The sequence below is a fragment of the Neolamprologus brichardi genome, chromosome 23 (genome assembly GCF_056152115.1).
Source record: "Neolamprologus brichardi isolate AB-2024 chromosome 23, ASM5615211v1, whole genome shotgun sequence".
In the NCBI taxonomy this organism is placed as follows: domain Eukaryota; kingdom Metazoa; phylum Chordata; class Actinopteri; order Cichliformes; family Cichlidae; genus Neolamprologus; species Neolamprologus brichardi.
The window spans coordinates 43300652-43320879 of NC_142125.1; the positions used below are offsets into that span (position 1 = coordinate 43300652).

General features: G+C 39.8%; 1 protein-coding gene across 1 annotated transcript in view; it reads left to right on the top strand.

Moving 5' to 3' along the window:
* The window catches only part of nlgn4xa (neuroligin 4 X-linked a), a 124351-nt gene that overhangs the window by 16533 nt on the left and 87590 nt on the right, over positions 1 to 20228 (top strand). Inside the window, exon 2 of the mRNA XM_006802636.3 lies at positions 3444 to 4150. Coding sequence (XP_006802699.1) covers positions 3589 to 4150 — 562 coding nt within the window. The 5' untranslated portion in view covers positions 3444 to 3588. The remainder of the gene's footprint in view (positions 1 to 3443; positions 4151 to 20228) is intronic.

Below are 20228 nucleotides of genomic sequence, written 5' to 3' on the forward strand. Positions count from 1 at the left end.
TTTATTGAGATTTCTTTTTTGTGAAATCCATTTTCAATTTGAAGTATTTATTAATGAAATTCATTTTGAAATATAAATATAATTTTTGTTTAAATGAAATGATTAAATAATATATTAATGTTTAAATAAATACAGTGATTAAAAAATGAATTTGATGCACTCTTCTGGTCCTCCACAGCTATCATGTGTCTGGTGTAAACGTGTTTTATTTGTTGGGCCGCGAGAGTCGAGGCTCGGGTGTGAAATTGATGGTTTTCAGGGTTTTTATCGTTAACTCAGTTTCCCCGGGTCTTTTCTCATGTTGTGGTTGTGCGTCTTATTTTGAAAGAAATAGTTACGCGTTACCATGGCGTCCAGAGAGCATTTAGGGGCAGAGAGGAGGATGTTACTCTCGATGTTGTTGGTGCAAGTTACACAATTACACAGTGAATTGATGTTTAGTATTATATTTACAAAATAGCAGTTTTTGTCTTGGCTGCATCCTTTTATTTTATTTTGTTGTATTTATCAACGACTCCTTAAAGGCCGTGAAAATGTTCTCTGACATTAAACCGGTCTGTGGAGCAAAAAAGGTTGGGGACCGCTGAGTTAGTATTTCAAGATTTAAAAGGTAGCATTAAAGAAATATGAGCACAAAGCATTCAAATGTTGAGGGACTGGCTGTGTTAGTTCAGTGAATGGAAGTTATTTGGAAGGGAAACTATTTCTACTTTGCTGCCAACACAAATGTGTATACTTGTGTCTCTTGTTTTTCTGTATTCATGTGAATCCCACAAACTAAATGTGAATCTGATGAAACGAATGATCCTCGATATATACGGAGCACAGCAGCAGACACCCAGTGCAGGCGACTACAGTCACATGTTACAGTGTTACAGGCATATACAGTGTTCCTGAAACATGAAAACATTGGTTGAAAACTATAAAATTATTTATTACTTTAACTAAATATACTTGCTGCACTGCAGTGTCGCTGATCAGGGACATACTCTCTTTTCACTACATCCAAACTCATTATAGGGCTGATTGACTTTGTGATGTTAATGTTTCGGAAATTCACTCAGTTAGTGTTAGGGTGCCTGTACAGCCATTTTCCTTTGTCCTAACTATGTAGTCAACAGTTTCTGTTCTGTTTTACTAATCATTACTGTAAAGCTGTTGGAATCGGGCAGATTGGCATGCACTTTGACTCTCTTACTAAGATCCTGCTCATCTAGTCATGCAGTTTTGTTTTTTCATTTTGAGATGGGACTCAGTGCTGGTCAGCAGGAGATGAATCACTGATTTGGCTGCTTTCAGTGGCACTTAATGGGAGGATAATTAATCAACACATTTTGATTGGAGCTGATTTTCCTCAACCAATAAAATATGAAAACTATATAGTTTAAAATGAAGAAGGTGCTATAACAGGACCTTGAATTAATATCAGTGAGATGCTTCAGAGCATACAGGAGAGATTTATAATTCCAGGAACTTTCCAGAACTCCCTCACCTCACCTCACCTCACCAAGAAAATGTGCTGTTATTGACTCATTTCCACCAGTCGCAATCCTCCACAGTCCTCTGTGAGCCAACAAAGTATTCTCATTTTTAGTTATTGGGCAGCAAGCAGTGAAAATGAAGACGTTTTCAGAATAACTGCAGGACACTGATGCCTTCGGTCTAGGGATGCACCGATACCGATACTGGTATCGGGTATCGGGGCCAATACTGTAAAATGTGTGTGTACTCATACTCGTAAAAGTTAACCAATACCATGAACCGATACCAACTTATTTCATTAATCAGAGGGTGGCTTGTCATTTCTGTTGTAGTTCTTTAGATTGGCCACTAGGGGGACATCCCGCGCTAAACAGGCACAGGGTTAGGCGAGTGAGACTGGCAGCTCCAGATAAAAAAGAGAAACTGGAGGCTGCTGTAGCTAGGCTAAACAAAATGTCAGCAGTGTGGAACAGCCAACTTTAACTCAGGTTTTGGAAAAGCGATGAAAAATGTCAAGAGAAAATCCACGGGCAGTTAAAATAACAGAGGCTCGACTCATTTTATCGCTCTGGATGACCAGCCAATGCCGGTCGTGGAAAACATCGGATTGCACCGTCTTCTCAGCATACTCGAACCGCGATATGAAATTCCCAGCCGCCCACACATCAGGGAGATAATGGTGCCAAAACTTTCTGAAGAGGTAAAGACAAGCAGTGTGTGCGCGATGTCAGTCCTTGGTTTAACGGCACAGTGGACTGATGATCCACGGGCAGATGAGGAGTTTGTTCGTCAATGCCAAATACTTTTGTTATTTTGTTTGTTTGTTTACAATATGGACACTCTGCAATAATTTAAGTTTATTTTATTCTCAAACCTAATTTGTATTTATTTTATTCCAAACAGAAGTGTTTATTTATTATTCTGAAAGCTCGAGACAGTGCCAATAGTTCAGTGATATTTTGTTAAATTACAATGTGGAGACTCTGCAATAATTTAACAGAAGTGCTTATTTTTATTAAGATTTTATTTTTTATCGACAGAGAATAAAATAAAACCTGTCTTCCAATTCATTCCAATTCATTGCATTTGTGTGTGTGTGTGTGTGTGTGTGTGTGTGTGTGTGTGTGTGTGGTAGAAGTATCATTTTTTGTACTCTGTATCGGCAAGTACTCAGATCCAAGTATCGGTATCGTATCGGTTTGTAAAAATTGGTATCGTTGCATCCCTACTTCAGTCACTTTAACAAAACAAAAACCAATGTGATGATGATGATGATAACAATAATAATAAAGTATAGTTAACACGTGTTTTATTCAAATTAATGTTAACACAATCAGCAGAGAGTTACGAGTGTCGCAGAGGTCAGATCAAACTTTGACTTCTTCCTGTTTTCCATCCTACATCCTGTTTTGTGTTGGTGGCCAGGAATGAATTGTTTAGACTCGTATTCACTTTATAGTATATTTATTTACACTATTTGCTGCTACTTTCACTCACAATGTGGTTAGGTACATGCACCCGAACTGGTTGTTTAATATAAGACAAGAATCTTGGTTTTGCTTGTTAAAAAGTAACATTTTGAAACCATTAATGTTTCAATTTATGATGCAAAACGACACATAGAAACATCACAGTTGGGGGTGAGGTAAAGGTAAGTTTAAAGAAATATATTAATATATTATGAGAGCACAGAAAATCATTTCAAATAAAAGTTTGAACACTTTTTAAATTAAAGTCAAAACTTTGTCCTTCGTCCTAACCAACAAAAACATTTAGGAGACAACCAAGGTTAAGATCACCCTCTCAAGAACATACGTGTGCATACACATTATATACCCAAGTAATCTTTTCTCTAGTAATTTGAAGATGATTAATCTGCTCAGACTCATCTAGTAAACTGGAATAACACTGTAAATATGCCACAGTGGAAACACTCAACATTCTTTCTGTTTTTCTTTTAGGACTATCTATCTCATCGAGCTGGACTTGAGATAACCAAAGTGTTCTTCAGAGTGCTTTCTTCTGAGAGGTACCCAGCAGCCATCAACCTCCACAGAGTCTTGGGATGGGGAGCTCTGAGAAAGCTGCTTTGACTGGCCGGGGCTCATGTGCTCAACTTGCATCCTGAGGAGAAGCAGGCAGCTTCTTGGTGGGGTGCCAAGGACCCAAGCGTGGACCAAAACCACAACCTGCCAGGCTCGGGCTCAGCACAACAGGAGCATGACAGCATCTGGAGGCCTTTCATGGGTGTGTTACTGCATGGCTAAGGTCAGCGTTCTATGGATGGGGCTGGTGTTGATCTCGTCAGCTATTGTTCAAGCCCAGCAGCACCCCGTAGTCACCACCAATTATGGGAAGTTGCGGGGAGTGAAACTTACATTGCCCAATGAGATACTGGGACCAGTGGAGCAGTATTTGGGGATTCCATATGCAATGGCCCCAACGGGGGAGCGGAGGTTCCAACCACCAGAGCCCCCCATGTCGTGGCCCGGTATCAGGAATGCGACTCAGTTTCCTTCAGTTTGTCCTCAGTTCTTAGAGGACCGCTTTTTACTCAATGATATGCTCCCCGTGTGGTTCACGGCTAACTTGGATACAGTGGTTACCTACGTGCAGGAGCAGAGCGAGGACTGCCTTTATCTGAACATCTACGTCCCCACAGAGGACGGTAGGAAAACCCCGTTTTTCTGCTCGCTGTCATGTGTCTGTGCTTTTGCAGCTTATATTTCACTTTATTCCTCTGGCAGACTTACATTCATCTCCCAACACCTGCTCAGCCTCACATCAATCTGCCACTTCCATTTTGTAATGATTCTGCAGTTTTGTATTGTGTTACGACTAAAGCACAGCTCTTTCATTGACAGACTGCTTTCACCGTTCCCTGAAAGACATTTACTAAGTGAATTATTCATCCACTAATAGAAGACATGAGCTTGGATTAGATGTAGACAGGTCTGCATCAACTACAGGTGCTGCGCTGGGCCAATGACCCAACTTTTCAAATATAGATTGTTAAAGCGCCACATTTCCTTCAAAGCTCCATGAATCCACCGGGTAATAATGTTCAATAATTTACATAACAATATTTTAAAAAAGAATCACAATTGTGATTTTCTAGTTAACTACATCTGCAAAACATTTAATTGTTTTTTGTGCTGATATAACAAAAACATGGTATATACAGGAATTATAATTCTGCAGTTGCTAATAAAAGCACATTTTAAAACCTCTTTAAAGCAGAGCGAGTAGCACAATGGTTATTTTGACATGATTTAATGAACTGGGAAATAAAAAGTTGCTACCTGTTAATTTTAGCTAATAACACTGATCTTTAACCATCGAATCCATTTATTGATCTTTTTTTGTCTAACCCAGTTTCATATGTTCATATTTCATTTCAAGAAAAGATGTGCTGATAAATAAATACATCCTGTTCAGTATTACAGAGCATTAAAATACTGAATTTATCCATAAATCCACAGAGAGTCATTTACTGTGTGACGTTCAGGTGACTCCTTACTGGAACAGGAATCGAGCTGCCGATGGGGAACTGGGAGAAAAAACAGAAGCACAAGGTTATGGGACAAATAACTCAGCAATAAGCACTAATGAGTGAGCCAAATTAGCACCACGGTGGATTCATGAATGCACCGTCATAATGAGAGGATGCACTGCAGGTGCAAGAGTGCGAGCCTGGGGAGGTCCTGGTCAGGTTGCCTGATTTTCTTTTCCAGATTCTAATTGCCGATTACCTTTTACCTATTGATTTATTACTTACTTGATTTCTTTGGCAAATTTGATTTCGAGGGCTCAGCCAGTGAGCTCTCCTGACAGTCAGCACACAGTGGTTGAAATAACCACACATGTTTCCTTTCTTCTTTCTTTTTTCTTTTCCAAAGAAAGAGGAAATGCAGAAATTCTTGTCAAACGGCTTAGAGTCCCTGTTGCTTTGTTAACCAAGAGCACTGTGTGATTAAATATTTTTTAAAAAGCATGAGGTTTGAGTAGAAGACTTCTATATTAGCTGATTTTCCACACTCTCTTGTTTGAAGGAGTACTTGTGATTTGGAGTAGGTGTGCTAATGGTACCAGCCGAGCACTTCAACAATTCAGGCTCTGCAGCATCGTCTGTGGACGGGATTCTGAAAGCACAGTTGTGACTGGGAGTCACTGAAGATCAGGGGTTGTAGAGCTGTTGTAGACTCTGAAACACATCAAGTTGTGTGTCTGGCTCATATCTTTGACAGTTCCACGCTAAATTTAGTCTGAGCCCTTGAGTACGCTGTAGATTAAAAAGTGCTGAAGAGAGGGATAATCTCACAATCCTACTTTGGTGCACAGTTGGAGCTAATCTCAAATTATTAAGGACTATTAAGCACTTCCATGGAAAACACACACACACACACATACACAAACACACACACACACACACACACTATGTTACTATGTTATAAACTGTTTGTGTTCTTGGCAAATGAGACTGTTTTACTGCTGATCACATCTGGTTCGTGTTCATCACACCCGGGCGGTCGAGGGAAAATCAGAGTGTCGGACTCCAGATTGTCAGTGTGGTGATTCAAATAGGATCTCCTGCACATCGTCCTCATTTACAAACACATTACAGCTTACAGGTGGATCTACCTGTTTCAGGGCAGCTGGCCAAACAGTGACAAACCACTTATGGCTCGAGAGATAGAGAGTGAAGCTGGATAGCACATCCTTGGTTTGTTAACATAAAACTCAATGTTGCAGCCAGAGGTGCTACAAAAGTGACCCCCCCCCCCCCCCCCCCCCCCACACACACACACACACACACAGACTGACTTTTAGTTTTGTTCTCATTATTTTCATCTGAGTTATCACCAGCTACCGAACTTAAACTAATGTGAGTCAGTTAGCCGCAACCAACTAACCAATGACGTGATGTTGTGTGCTGGCACTAAACATGCTCTGATAACTTTAAGGACTTATTTCTTAATCCCACCTTCACAAGTCAATGTCAGTTTTTAAGAGTCGGGCTCCACAGTGTAGTGTTTCATGTCCACTTTAGAGTTCCCAGTTCTCAGACTGGTGATGGTCTGTGTAGGATACAGAGCATTACAGCGATTGCACTGTCACCATTTTCCCTCCTGAAGGACAAAAAGGAAAGTTTTAAATGCGTGATAAGCCGCAGCATCATTTAATGTTTGGTAAAGTTACCTCACTATAACTAACTGGCTTTTGCTGCATAGTCACACTGTACTGGACTTTTTGGAGTAAAGACTCACTTTTCTTGCTACGTCCCCTGAGTGCCGGAAAGAATGTTATAATAATTCACATAAATCCCACTGTTTTTGAATGATGTTTTTTGAAGTGTAGTCTTCTTACAGCAGGTAAACTCCATGTAGATAATGACTATATAATGACTTTTACATACATACATATGATTTAAAATATTTACATAGAAATTATGCAAAATTCAAGTAGAAACTAAAGTAGACTGTTTCCTCACTGTCATACTCAGTTTGGACAGCTGAGGCAGTTCCTGTGTTCTTATAAACATGCATGTCTGTGATGCCCACCTGTCCAGTAACTCTTTTTATTGTTTTTATTGTCGTTGTGAATGAATATTGGTGTTGAGTGACATCGATGACCTTTTTCACTCCTCTTTCAAACTATCCGTCTTCTCTGTTTAAAATGTGGACATTTTAAGAGTGACTCTTTAGTGCCCAACTCCAGGCCTCGAGGGCCGGTGTCCTGCAGGTTTTAGATGTGTCCTTGATCCAGCACAGCTGATCTAAATGGCTAAATGACCTCCTCAACATGTCTTGAAGTTCTCCAGAGGCCTGGTAATGAACTAATCATGTGATTCAGGTGTGTTGACCCAGGGTGAGATCTAAAACCTGCAGGACACCGGCCTGGAGTTGGACACCCCTGCTTTAGATGCAGCTTTACAACTGAGTGTTGTCCAATCAAGGTGGCTCTTCTGTAAAAATAGGGGAAGGTAGGAGTGGTTTGAGTTCCTGCAGCGTGTGGTTGATCTTATTCTAGAGTGCTTCTATAGTGAGATGGACTGTTTTCACTCAGACGTTGGTTTTGTGCTCTATAAAAACTAGCTCAGCTCTATGTGTCCTGATTGTGGATCCAAAGAGGAACCACAAACCACAGCTGACTTACAGAGTTTGAATGTAACGACATGAACGGCTGCAGAGTTGCACGTGTTGTTAACCGTCCTGTTCTCCTCAAATATTACCAACCCATTTCACCCTGAGGGATATTTGCCTCCAGACCAGGGTTTTAATAGTTTTGCAATTTTTATTAGTTTTTATTTTTATTTAGTTTTGACTTCAGATTTTCAATTTTATATCAGTTTTAATTAGTTTTTACCAATTGTTTGCTAGTTTAGTGTAGTTTTTATTTTTTTGAAAATCCTTAGTTTCAGTTTAGTTTTGATTAGTTTCAGTTATAGTTTTAGTTGTGTTTGCAATAATTAAGTGTAACAAAATCCCAGTTTCATCATATCAGTCATTCTGCTCATCCTTGGGTATGTTGCTATTCCAGCTACCATACTGCACCCTGGACAGGTCGCCTGTCTGTCGCAGGGCTAACACGCAGAGACAGACAACTCACATTCCCACCTATGGGTTCTTTAAATAAATAAAGGCAGATGAACAACCATTGATACCAGGCAACTATAAAATGTATATCTTGGCCCCAATGAGACTATTAACTCTTGCAGCACCGGGTGTTCGTAATTTTGGTTCAAGTGAACTGATAAACTTTTTGAAGGTAATTGACTCACACAGTTGTGTAGATATCCCCGTCCTGTTGTCTCGGGATGCGTCACGCTGCCTTGCCTGGGGTTAGCTTCTGTTTCTGGGGATGAGGGTTGAGTGTGCTCCCTTACCTTCTCAAGCTAAGCTAGGTTAGCCTTCTTGTGTGAGCTTTTCAAGTGCACTTTAAGGTTTGTGGGATTTTTCCCTTTAGAAATGTCCCTCATAATTTGTCTGTTTCCACTACAAGACACTTGCTTTATCCAAAACACAGTCATATTCAAAGTAATCCCAAATTGGACTCTGGCTCCCGACTTTTCCTGACATGATTCTGCGCGTGGACGGAGCAGCGACACAGACGACTCGACTAACGTGCTGCCACCTGCTGGCATAATGAGACACAGCAAGAAAAAAACCTGGAAACTAAACTTCATTTTCACCCTTGACTCTTGTATGACACGCACACATCAATGAAAACTAAACACATTTTTGCTATAAATTCAGTTAATTTTAGTTAGTTTTGTGAACACTCATTATAGTTTTAGTTAGTTTTCCTTTTTTTGTTTTTATTTTTATTTCCGTTAACGAAAATGTTTTTTCACTTCTAGTTTTCGTTATTTCGTTAGTTTTCGTTAACGATAATAACCTTGGTCCAGACAATGGTAAACATACAACTGTTGACCAAGTGTTTGTGTCAGGCACTTTGTTTATTTTTGACTACATAAATAGCCCCATTGATAATGAAACTCTAGCGCCACCATCAGGCTTTTTAATTTAGAATAAATGTATCTTGAAAAGTTTGCATTCAAATCTTTTCATAATAACTGACAACATTAATGACCACAAGTGGATGAACCCTATTGGTTTTTGGTGATGGCATGCCCTTTTCTCTAGCGCCCCCATCAGGTCAAACTTGCCTATGTAAATTGCATGTTCCAGGTAAAGCTGGACTGTGCATCACATGCTGCCCATATTTTGATGCCATATTTGGCAGGTTTGCTCGGCATATATTGACGAAATGGACAGCAGCCACAAAACCAAGGACTTGTCCACAGTCATGGGGGTCTGAATTGTACTGCAGGGGTAAACGCTGTAACCACTTGTGCCACATGTCCTTGATTGCCACAAGTTTGTCACATTCTTGTCGGACCTGCCTTGTTTTCTTGTCATCGAAGTGTATAACCTTTGACTTGTAAACTCCTTCCAAAATGAGCCAGCCAATGAAAGCTTCAGTTACATCCAAGTATTTCCAGCTGTCCCCATAAAGCATCTCTAAGTTTGTCATTCAAAGTACATCGATGGTGTCAAGAAGAGCTAAAATGATGACTTGATGTCCTCAACATGTCTGATTGCGTATCTGGTGGGCAGTGTTGGTCAAGTTACTTGAAAAAAGTAATCAGTAACTAAATACTGATTACTTCCCCAAAAAAGTAATCCTGGTACTTTACTGATTACTTATTTTCAAAAGTAATTAGTTACTTAGTTACTTAGTTACTTTTTAAAAACACGATTTACAACCTGAATAGGTGATAAAGTGATAGATCTTTCAGCCCAATTCTACTTTTTCTGCATAATCATCATACAAAATGTAATCAAATGGAAAAGTCTCTTTTTAAAACTTGTTTTATTAGTTTTAATCTTTTGACTTTATGCATCAACCAAAATTTAATTATCTGCAACATTCTCTGACTGGAAGAAATTAGTTTAACATTTAAACCTATTTTCTGCACACTCCAGCACATAAAATAAAATATTTTGTGTGTTTACACTCAGTCTTTCAAATAGATGCAAGTAAAACACAGCAGAAAATAAATAAAGTCAAAGACTAGCGGTCCTGTTGCTCTATTTTCACCTGTAAAGCAGGAGTGGGGTAGGCGGAGGTTTACCCTGGTGCAGGTGTGCTGCGGTCAGTGGAAGAATCCGCGAGTTTCTCTGTGAGTTTCCCATTACGTCGTAGCTACTCGGTGCTTGTTTGGAAGTTTAGGGGTTTTTTCGCTGTAAAAAGAAGTTTTCTTCCCACGCACAACGGACACTAATGTTTTTGTCACTTTTTATGGAATCAAACTCAAAGTAAGGTCAGTACTTCCACGCTTTAAACGCCGCACGCTCATACTCTCTCTGCACTCGATATATGATCCATTGTTGATCTGCACACAGCTGTTGTCACGAACGTCGCACTCGCTTACGTCACTGTCATGAGACATTCTCGCAAAAAATCACGGTTTTAGTAACGCAGTAACGCAGTGTTCCTACGGGAAAGTAACGGTAATCTAATTACTGTTTTTGCAATAGTAATCCCTTACTTTACTCGTTACTTGAAAAAAGTAATTGAATTACGCGTTACTGCCCATCTCTGCTGGTGGGGTCTGGAACCATTCTCATAATATGAGCCTCACTCAGTTTATCCTGTTTTTGGAGTTGGGAAAGGGACCATGTTATTGGAGGGGGCTGTTTCTTCTGGTGGCTGAGAGACAACAGGAGGCTCTCGTTCCTCAAAATCAGCGTCCTCCTCAACATGATCCTATGTCTCTGACACAGTCTCCTCCAGGTCTCTTTCACTGTCACAGAGTTGTGCCAAAACCTCATTGACAGTAAAGCTTTTCTCAGAGGACATTTTTTAGAGAGCATATGGGCTGCAGAGTACACAGTGAACCAAGAGTAATCATTTAGATAGAAGGCTGTCATGGAAGCTTCATCTGCCACACTTTGAACTGTGTATTTACCTTTTTTTTAAATAAATGTAAGGTATAGTTATATAACTGTGTTAGAGGAACAATATTTATTTTGTATTTATTTCTATGCATTACTACACGTGAAGAACATGAGTTACATTTATGCAAATGAGACTCTAATTCTATGTTAAATCATTGAATTTGTAGATTTATTTTTGATGATTGGTGAAGTTCTGCCCATTTTTATTTCTGAGAAACTCTTCTTCTTATACTCATGTACACCCACAGCTGTTTCCAGCTGTTTTAGTCGGACTGACTGTCCCAGCATTGTGTTGCCTGCATCCAGCCATCAGATTCAGAATGATGTGATATTTCTCTTAAAGTTTTCTGACTTTAAACATTTGATATATTTAAACTAGGAAACATATTGTCTTCTGTGAGTAGAATATGAGTCTATGAATGCTCAAACTGCAGTATTATTCTTTTATTTTACATATCAAAACTTTTTTCAGAACCAGTTTTTATTTATCCAAGTTTTTATAAAATTGTCTCTCTCTGTTTATATACGACCAATACGTTTAATAATTAGTAATTCATTTTAAACTCTGGCTGTCTCCCATGTGTGTCTTCTGTCCCATCTCCTTTTAGTCTCTTCCCTTTCCCTTACCGCTAAACCAGCAGATGACTGTGTTTTGCAGTCAAATAAACCAATATTATTGATATCACTTATCGCAGAGACACATTTGGTGCACATCTGTAATGTCAGTAACAGAGTTTGTCTTCCACAGTGGGAGTGTTTTTTAAATAGAAGATTTCCTCTTCAATATGCTGTACAAATGATTTAACTGTACAAAAGGCCTCAGTTCAGTTGGGCTAGATTGAGTCACTCTGTTCATTTTCCTAAAGTGTGTTTTTAAATGCTCTTTATCAGGATACATACATGACAAAGGCCCAGACTCAATGATTCAGAATCGTGTTACTGAAAAAAGATAACAGTCCTGCAGGTGAAAGACAGAAATGTACCTTTTATTTTTATTACAATGAAATGAAAAAGTGTCATGAGAAGACTGCTGTGACTTTTCTCCAAAGCTCTCTGAGGTCGTTTCAGTTTGTGGTGAATCAAAAATGCTGCAGCAAAGACAACAAATAGAAGCAGTGGTGATGTCTCATCTTTCCTTCCATGTTTGAAGCAATAACCAGACCAGAAGAGTAATAATAATAATAATAATGCCACTATTCATTCACTCTCACATTCACACACTGGTGGAGGCAGCTACAGATGTAGCCACAGCTGCCGTGGGGCAGACTGACAGAAGTGAGGCTGCCATATCGCCATACCTATGCAAGTGTTGCTATAGTTACTGTGCATTGTGATTTGTGTTTGGTAGGAGTTGACCTATAAAAGATTCAGCCACATGCAATTCTTGGTACCGGCAAAGAAACGTACCGACCCTCATGTTTTACTGTTTTTGTTGAAATCCTCCAGAACAGATGCTGTTCAGCCCTTTTCAACACTGCAATGACATTTATCCAACGGGGTCTCTGAGTTATTTTAATGCAATTTTGAAGCTGTAGGAGCCCCTGTGTTTGGAGGTGAATCTGTAGGAAAGCACATCATAGAGGCTTTAGACTACAGCATGCCACCTACAATGGACTTTTTTACTTTGACAAGCTTGTGCAACATCTATGGCTTGGTAAATGGGCCAAATATTACATTGCATCCTATGTCAGCATCACATTAGGTCTTATTATTGCACATATAGAACCAAACGTGTGAGGCACAGTGGCTAAAAGAGTTATAATAAATTACCTCTACAGGCTGAGCTCAGCAGGGAGTGACATGTGTATCCCAGTTAGAGCTCCCCTCACTGTCCATCACATTTATATCCCTTGAGTTGGCCTTTTCAGAAATCCAGTGTAATGTCAAAATATCCTGCCAGCTGAGGATCAGACTGGATTTATAGTTTTTCTGCACCTCAAGTGAGTGAGAGATTAAGACACCTATTCTTTGTCACCCAAAGTTGAAAGAGTAAAATCCAGTACAGCCAGTGCTGAGCACGTTCAGATGACTGTATTTTCATATCCTTTTAGATTTCTCACTGAATGCACTGGGCGAGCAAACGAGGCGCTGGCTGTCTGCAACAGCAATGCCCAGCCCTTCTTTTCATTTGTAGCATAAAGAGAGGATGTGGATATGGAGATGTGGATACACGAAATGGGAAGCACAAGAAAGGGAGGCAGTTTGGAGAGTGTATGTTCCTTTATCAGCCTCTGCAGTAGACTGGGGAGGTGGTATGCAGCTGTAGTGTATTAATCAGAGTGAAGGTGTTTCCTCAGGGGGCTTTCTCACAGAGTAAGACAATGTTGTGGCTGACTCACTCCCGTTTTTACATTTCCAACATCATTGCTTCTGTTTTACTGCTTAACATTAGGCTCAATTGTGAGACCCAGAACAGTGTTAACATTTCCTTCATATACCCTTCTATTGGCATTACCAGCAGATTCATCTTTCAGTGGTCATGATTTACTCCAAACTGGAAAACCAGAAGACATTTTTCAGGTTTTTGTGCTGCACTGGAGGAAAGTGTTGCAGCAAAGACAAAAAGACTGAGTTTTCCAAGCCAGTGCAGTCCAGCTTTTTACCTCCCTAAGGATCAAATTGTCTCCTTTTGGGAAATAAAATCAATCAATTAATATTTTCAGTCATTTTTATATGTTTTATAAAAGTTCTAATCAGTTACAGTATTATTCAGCCTCCTTTCTTCTGTGCTCGCACAGTTAGATGATTGGACTGATCCAGCACCTACAAGCTCAGGGGGATGGACTCTAGTGCCTACACACAGCCAAACCCAACACAAATTGAAACACACTACACATTGTTTCATGTCTTTTCACTGTATGTAATTAAAATGTCATATTTTTATAGAGCTTTTCTAAAATTAGTGACCACAAGTCAAACAAGTGCATCAAGAAAAAAACATGCTAATGCAAAGTGAACTGTCTGAACCATGAAGCACAAACACAAAATAATGCTGTATTAATGTTGCTAATCTGTTTTCAGCTGCACCTTGCTCCATTTAGCTTGATGAATATCTACCATAATCTTATCACAATAATCTATGTTTTATACCTTCTCATCTAAAAAGATGAGGAGGTATAAAAGGAAGTAATACATCTTTAAATGTATTATTTTATTTATTTTTCTCTCTATATTCCACCAAACAGCAAGGGGAAATTTTCTTTAAGTATTGAGTGACTTGTGTTCACATCCAAGCTTTATGAATATGCAGCGTGTGTGAGGCCTTTCATGCTCCCACCTTTTGTTGCTGTACTTATCCCAGTTGTTACTGTTCAAGGCTGCATTTTCACTAAAACCACAGCTGTGATCTTTTCAGCATTAAGCCTTCTAGAGGTGAAAGTGTCATGAAGGCAGGGAAGGTTACGACACACATTCATTCACATGAAGAAGACGAAGGAAATGACCAGTGTTGGTCAAGTTACTTGAAAAAAGTAATCAGTAACTAATTACTGATTACTTCCTGAAAAAAGTAATCCCATTACTTTACTGATTACGTATTTTCAAAAGTAATTAATTACTTAGTTACTTTTTAAAAACACGATTTACAACCTGAATAGGTGATAAAGTGATAGATCTTTCAGCCCAATTCTACTTTTTCTGCATAATCATCATACAAAATGTAAACAAATGGAAAAGTCTCTTTTTAAAACTTGTTTTATTAGTTTTAATCTTTTAACTTTATGCATCAAGCAAACATTTAATTATCTGCAACATTCTCTGACTGGAAGAAATTAGTTTAACATTTAAACCTATTTCAATAAATGCACGTAAAACACAGCAGAAATCAAATAAAGTCAAAGACTAGCGGTCCTGTTGCTCTATTTTCACCTGTAAAGCAGGAGTGGGGTAGGCGGAGGTTTACCCTGGTGCAGGTGGAAGGATCCGGCAGCTTCTCTGTGAGTTTCACATTCCCATGGCAGCGTACACTCGATGCTTGCTTGGACGTTTAGGGTTTTTTTTTCGCTGTACGCTAATGTTTTTAAGGAATCAAACTCAAAGTAAGGTCAGTACTTCCACGCTTTAAACGCTGCACGCTCATACTCTCTCTGCACTCGATATATGATCCATTGTTGATCTGCACACAGCTGTTGTCACGAATGTCGCACTCGCTTACGTCACTGTCATGAGACACAAAAAAAAATCATGGTTTTAGTAACGCAGTAACGCAGCGTGCTTACAGGAAAGTAACAGTAATCCAATTACCTTTTTTGCAATAGTAATCCCTTACTTTACTCGTTACTCAAAAAAGTAATCGGATTACAGTATCGCGTTACTGCCCATCTCTGGTCAAGACGTAGCAGAAAGACAGAAGTGGTGTCTGTCTTGCAAACTCCTCTCAGTCTGCTCGTCAGAGGTGACAGCGATATGACAGCAGTCAGGATTTTAAGAGTGTGATCTTACACTTGGCTGTCATCATCTTTGAAACAGCCCTTGAAAAATACATGGTGGCATATGAGTGATACCATAAGCTTAGATTAGTTAGATCAGTTTCCACGCTGTTTTCCAACCTTCAATCAACACAATTAGCCCATCTATTCGTGTAGATTCCCAAATCAGGGTTTGATAGTATATCTTTCTTTTTTTCTTTTTTTTAGTTTTACTGCCATTTTGCCAAAGTTACTGGTATCTCAGAGATATGCAACACAGCTTGCAAGTCATTAAAACTCAATGTGCATTTGGAAATAATATGAAGACTCATCCAACCATCCAGTCATGTTCTTCTGCTTATCCGGGGCCGGGTCGCAGGAGCAGCAGCCTAAGCACAGAAGGCCAGACCTCCCTCTCACCTGCCAGCTCCTCTAGCTTGTCCGGGGGAACAACGAGACGTTCCCAGGCCGGTAGAGAGATATAATCTCTCCAGCATGTCCTGAGGCTGCCTTTGGGCCTCCTCCTGGTTGGACATGCCCAAAACACCTCACCCAGGAGGCGCCCAGGTGGCATCCTTGTCAAATGCCTGAACCACCTCCTTTCCATGTGGAGTCATAGCAGTTCTATTCTAAGCCCCTCTTGGGAGGAAGCTCATTTCCAGCACTTTTACCTTTTTTACCTTTGTGACCAAAATGAGGGCAGATCGACTGGTGAATCAAGGGCATCGCTTTTACGCTCAGCTCTCTCTTCACTGTGATGGACCGGTACAACGTCTGCATCATTAAAGCCACAGCACCAATCTGTCAATCTCCCACTCCATCCTCCTCTCACTCATGAACAAGAGTCTGAGATACTTAAACTCCTCCAATTGGGGCAGCACCTCATCCATGATCCGACGGGGGCAATCCACTGTTTCCCAGCTGAGGACCATGGCCTCAGACTCGGAGATGCTGATTCTCATTCCTGACGGTTCACACTCTGCAGTGAACCACTCCAGTGCGAGCTGGAGGTCACCACCTGATGAAGCCAACAAAACCACATCATTTGCAAAAAGCAGAGAGGAGATTCTGAGACCACCCAAGCAGAAGCCTACTGGCTCTTCGCTACGTCTTGAAATTCTGTCCATAAAAAATATGAAAAGACAAGGACTTTCCAAAGACTTTCCAGCACCCTGATGTAGGCATTTCCAGGGTAACACCCTGGTCTGATCAACACACAACATCGTGGAGGCATCTCAAGCAAGATTACAGTATTATTCTCCAGGCGAACCTCCTCCACCCAGCGGCTCTGCCACCAAGGAGTTGTTTAACTGCTTCAGTGACCTCACTCTGGCATCAAATTGCATCAAATCCATTCCTCAAAGCAGAAAAATAAATATCTAAAAACAAAACAGGAAAGCTGGGCATCATCTGTGTAGCCGATTTTATGTTATGTCTTCCAATAGTACTGCCCAAGGAACGTATGCATAATGTGAATAGAAATAGAATAGCCAGAAACATATTTATAACCTTGACTAGAGCAGTTCTCAGAAGTACAGTTCACGCAGAATCCACAAAAATAAACTTTCTAGCATCTACAGAGTTTATTTTTAGAAATGGAAAATTACATGGTAATATACACTAATGGTCAAAATGTTTAGAACAACCACATTTTTTTAATCCCTTTTCATTGAAAATTATTCCGTTTAATGTCTCACTGCACTCTGAAATGAAAGCATTGTGCAAATAAACAAATCATGGAATCAATTTATGGACCAAAATGAACCAAACCTTTGACCTATCAGGAGCCCCCTTTGGCAGATATAACAGCTGAACACAGCCGTGGCTTCTTTCTACAATAGAAATCAAATATTCTCCCATATCTGTTGCAGAAGTTCCCATAAATGTGGAACTTGTAGGTTGCTTTGCTTTTACTTTTCTGTCCAGTTCAAACCAGCTCGATGGGGTTTAAGTCTGGAGACTGTGCTGGACTCCATGTTTTCAAGCTCACCATCTTGTTCTTTTTCCTGAGGTAGTTCTGGCACAGCTTGGACTGTTTGGGGTCTTTATCCTGCTGTAGGATGAAGCCCTGACTAACTAGCCTCATACCAGAGGGTCCTGCATGGTGCTGCTGAATGCTGTGGAGCTGTTTTGGTTCAGGGAGCCTCTCACTCTGTACAAATCACCGACCCTGGATCCAGCAAACAGCCCCAGACCATCTCACTTCCTCCTCCATGTTTGAACGTTGATGCCACACACTGTGGATCCGTCCTTTCACCCACTCGACGGTGTACAAAGATCCTGCGTGATGAACTGAAGGTTTCAAACTTTGCTCCATCAGTCCATAAAACCTTCTTGCAGTCTTCAGTAGTCCAGTGTCGGTGTTTCATGGCCCAGACGAGCCTCTTTGTCTTATTCTGGCTTTCTTGCTGCAACTCGTCCTGTCAAACCTGCAGCTTGAAGTTTTCTCTTCACAGCTGAAACTGAGACTTTCTCACTACGACCACTATGAAGCTGCTTGAAGCTGTTGTCCTGTGAGCCGCCGTCACACAGCTGTTAACTCTCAGAAACTTGTCCTCTGAGTCAGTCGTGTCTTTGGGTCTGCAGACCTCCTCCTGTCACAGTTTCTGAGCCTTTGATGCTGAAGGAAACTGGACTCACTGACACCTTGACTTTCTTTGCAGTTTCTCTGGAGGACAGACCGACATTTATAAGTGTTATGATGGTCTGTGTCTCTTCCATTGGTTTTTCTCACCATGTTTGTAGCAACACATTACTTTCTGCAGTACAATACTGTTCAGCTGATGCTCACGAGGGTACATCAGTGTGTTCCAGCGCTGCTTTCATGCAGACAGAGGGGGAAGTAATCCAGAAAAGTTGGAACAGCTGTAGGAATTAGTAGCAGCAGCTTTCAAGGCTTGATCAACCTCATTGCTGCAGAACAGCTTTAAACTGTTAACCATGTTGTCCCTGAAAAAGGCCTTTTTGTATAATTCTGAAATGTGCATTATTCTTCAGTTTTGGCTAACCTTACCTTTTTAACCTCTGGCAGTTCAGCACTTACCTTTGTACCTTAAGCTGTTCGTTGGACTTGAATAACTCGAACTGCAATAAATAACTTGAAAAATTGGGCTGTTCTATTAGTTTGACTAAGTTGGTGTTGTTAAGACTTTTTAAACAAGAACAAAGATATACAGTTGGGCTTAATTTGGGCTTCTTAAATGCTTATGGCTTAATTACACCATTTGTAAATGTTGGGCCATGGATCAAAAGTTTTAACCTAAGTATTGTGCAGAAATAATATCATCAGAGTCATTGTTTTTTACCTTTTTGTAAAACATTGTCATATCAAATCTTGATCAGTTTGCAATGCAGGGAACATGTGTTAATAGCTAACACAAACAAACACTTTACAATGAATTAATTAATTTTGGCAGCAAAACTAATATGGTACACATACCTTCTTTTTATAGGCTGTGTATATTTGTTCATGAAGCCTCAACATCAGAAGAGTAGAAAACATAAACAGAGATTTTCAAATGCTGCTAAAATGTGCCAGTTTATCATGTGACCGAGTTCTTGAAGGTCGTAGCTGTTTTTCAAGAGTCTCCTAGTTTTTGCTCTCCTTGCAGTATCCATGAGCAAACTCAAATCCAGGCTTGATCTTTGGGATTAACCTTTTAAATCAGAGGTTTCTCAGGCAAAGGGGAAGCTTTAAGCAGGAAGGAGGTCCCTATAATTAAACATCTAAAATGTCCTTTTGTACATTTTGTCCTTCATTGCTTGGTGCAGCATGAGCGCTAACTTGTGTTGTTTAGAAAGAGAAATTTGTAGCTCTGGAAAAACGTTTGCCACGTGTGTGTTTCTTTGTTCCTGTCTTCTATTAACACCTTGCTGTGCATGATGATAACCAAACAGCACAGTATCGAGTTTTCTTTTTTTGTTCTCTGTGCTGTGTACACAATTATAGATCATATGGAGATTAAAAAGCCAAAGTGCATGTTTCAGTTAAAGGGTACATTGAACTAAAGACATTTCACTTTAGTGTCTTTGCCCACCTTCTCTCTTAGTTAGTCATAGAGTTGGTAATTCCACAGAAAATTGACTAAATGAAACCTAAATATCTTCATTCATATAATTTCTAATCTGTTTTTGACCAGAAAGCGAGAATAAAATAAGGAACAGTAAAAATGTATCTCATCTTTCAATGGTACCTCCTCTTCCACCAGATCTGCCACCAGTTTCTCTGTTACCAACAGTGTTGGTCAAGTTACTTGAAAAAAGTAATCAGTAACTAATTACTGATTTCTTCCCCAAAAAGTAATCCCGTTACTTTACTGATTACTTATTTTCAAAAGTAATTAGTTACTGAGTTACTTAGTTACTTTTTAAAAACACGATTTACAACCTGAATAGGTGATAAAGTGATAGATCTTTCAGCCCAATTCTACTTTTTCTGCATAATCATCATACAAAATGTAATCAAATGGAAAAGTCTCTTTTTAAAACTTGTTTTATTAGTTTTAATCTTTTAACTTTATGCATCAAGCAAAAATTTAATTATCTGCAACATTCTCTGACTGGAAGAAATTTGTTTAACATTTAAACCTATTTTCTGCACATTCCAGCACATAAAAAATATATTTTTTGTGTTTACACTCAGTCTTTCAAATAGATGCAAGTAAAACACAGCAGAAAATAAATAAAGTCAAAGACTAGCGGTCCTGTTGCTCTATTTTCACCTGTAAAGCAGGAGTGGGGTAGGCGGAGGTTTACCCTGGTGCAGGTGTGCAGCGGTCAGTGGAAGAATCCGCGAGTTTCTCTGTGAGTTTCCCATTACGTCGTAGCTACTCGGTGCTTGTTTGGAAGTTTAGGGGTTTTTCTCTGTAAAAAGAAG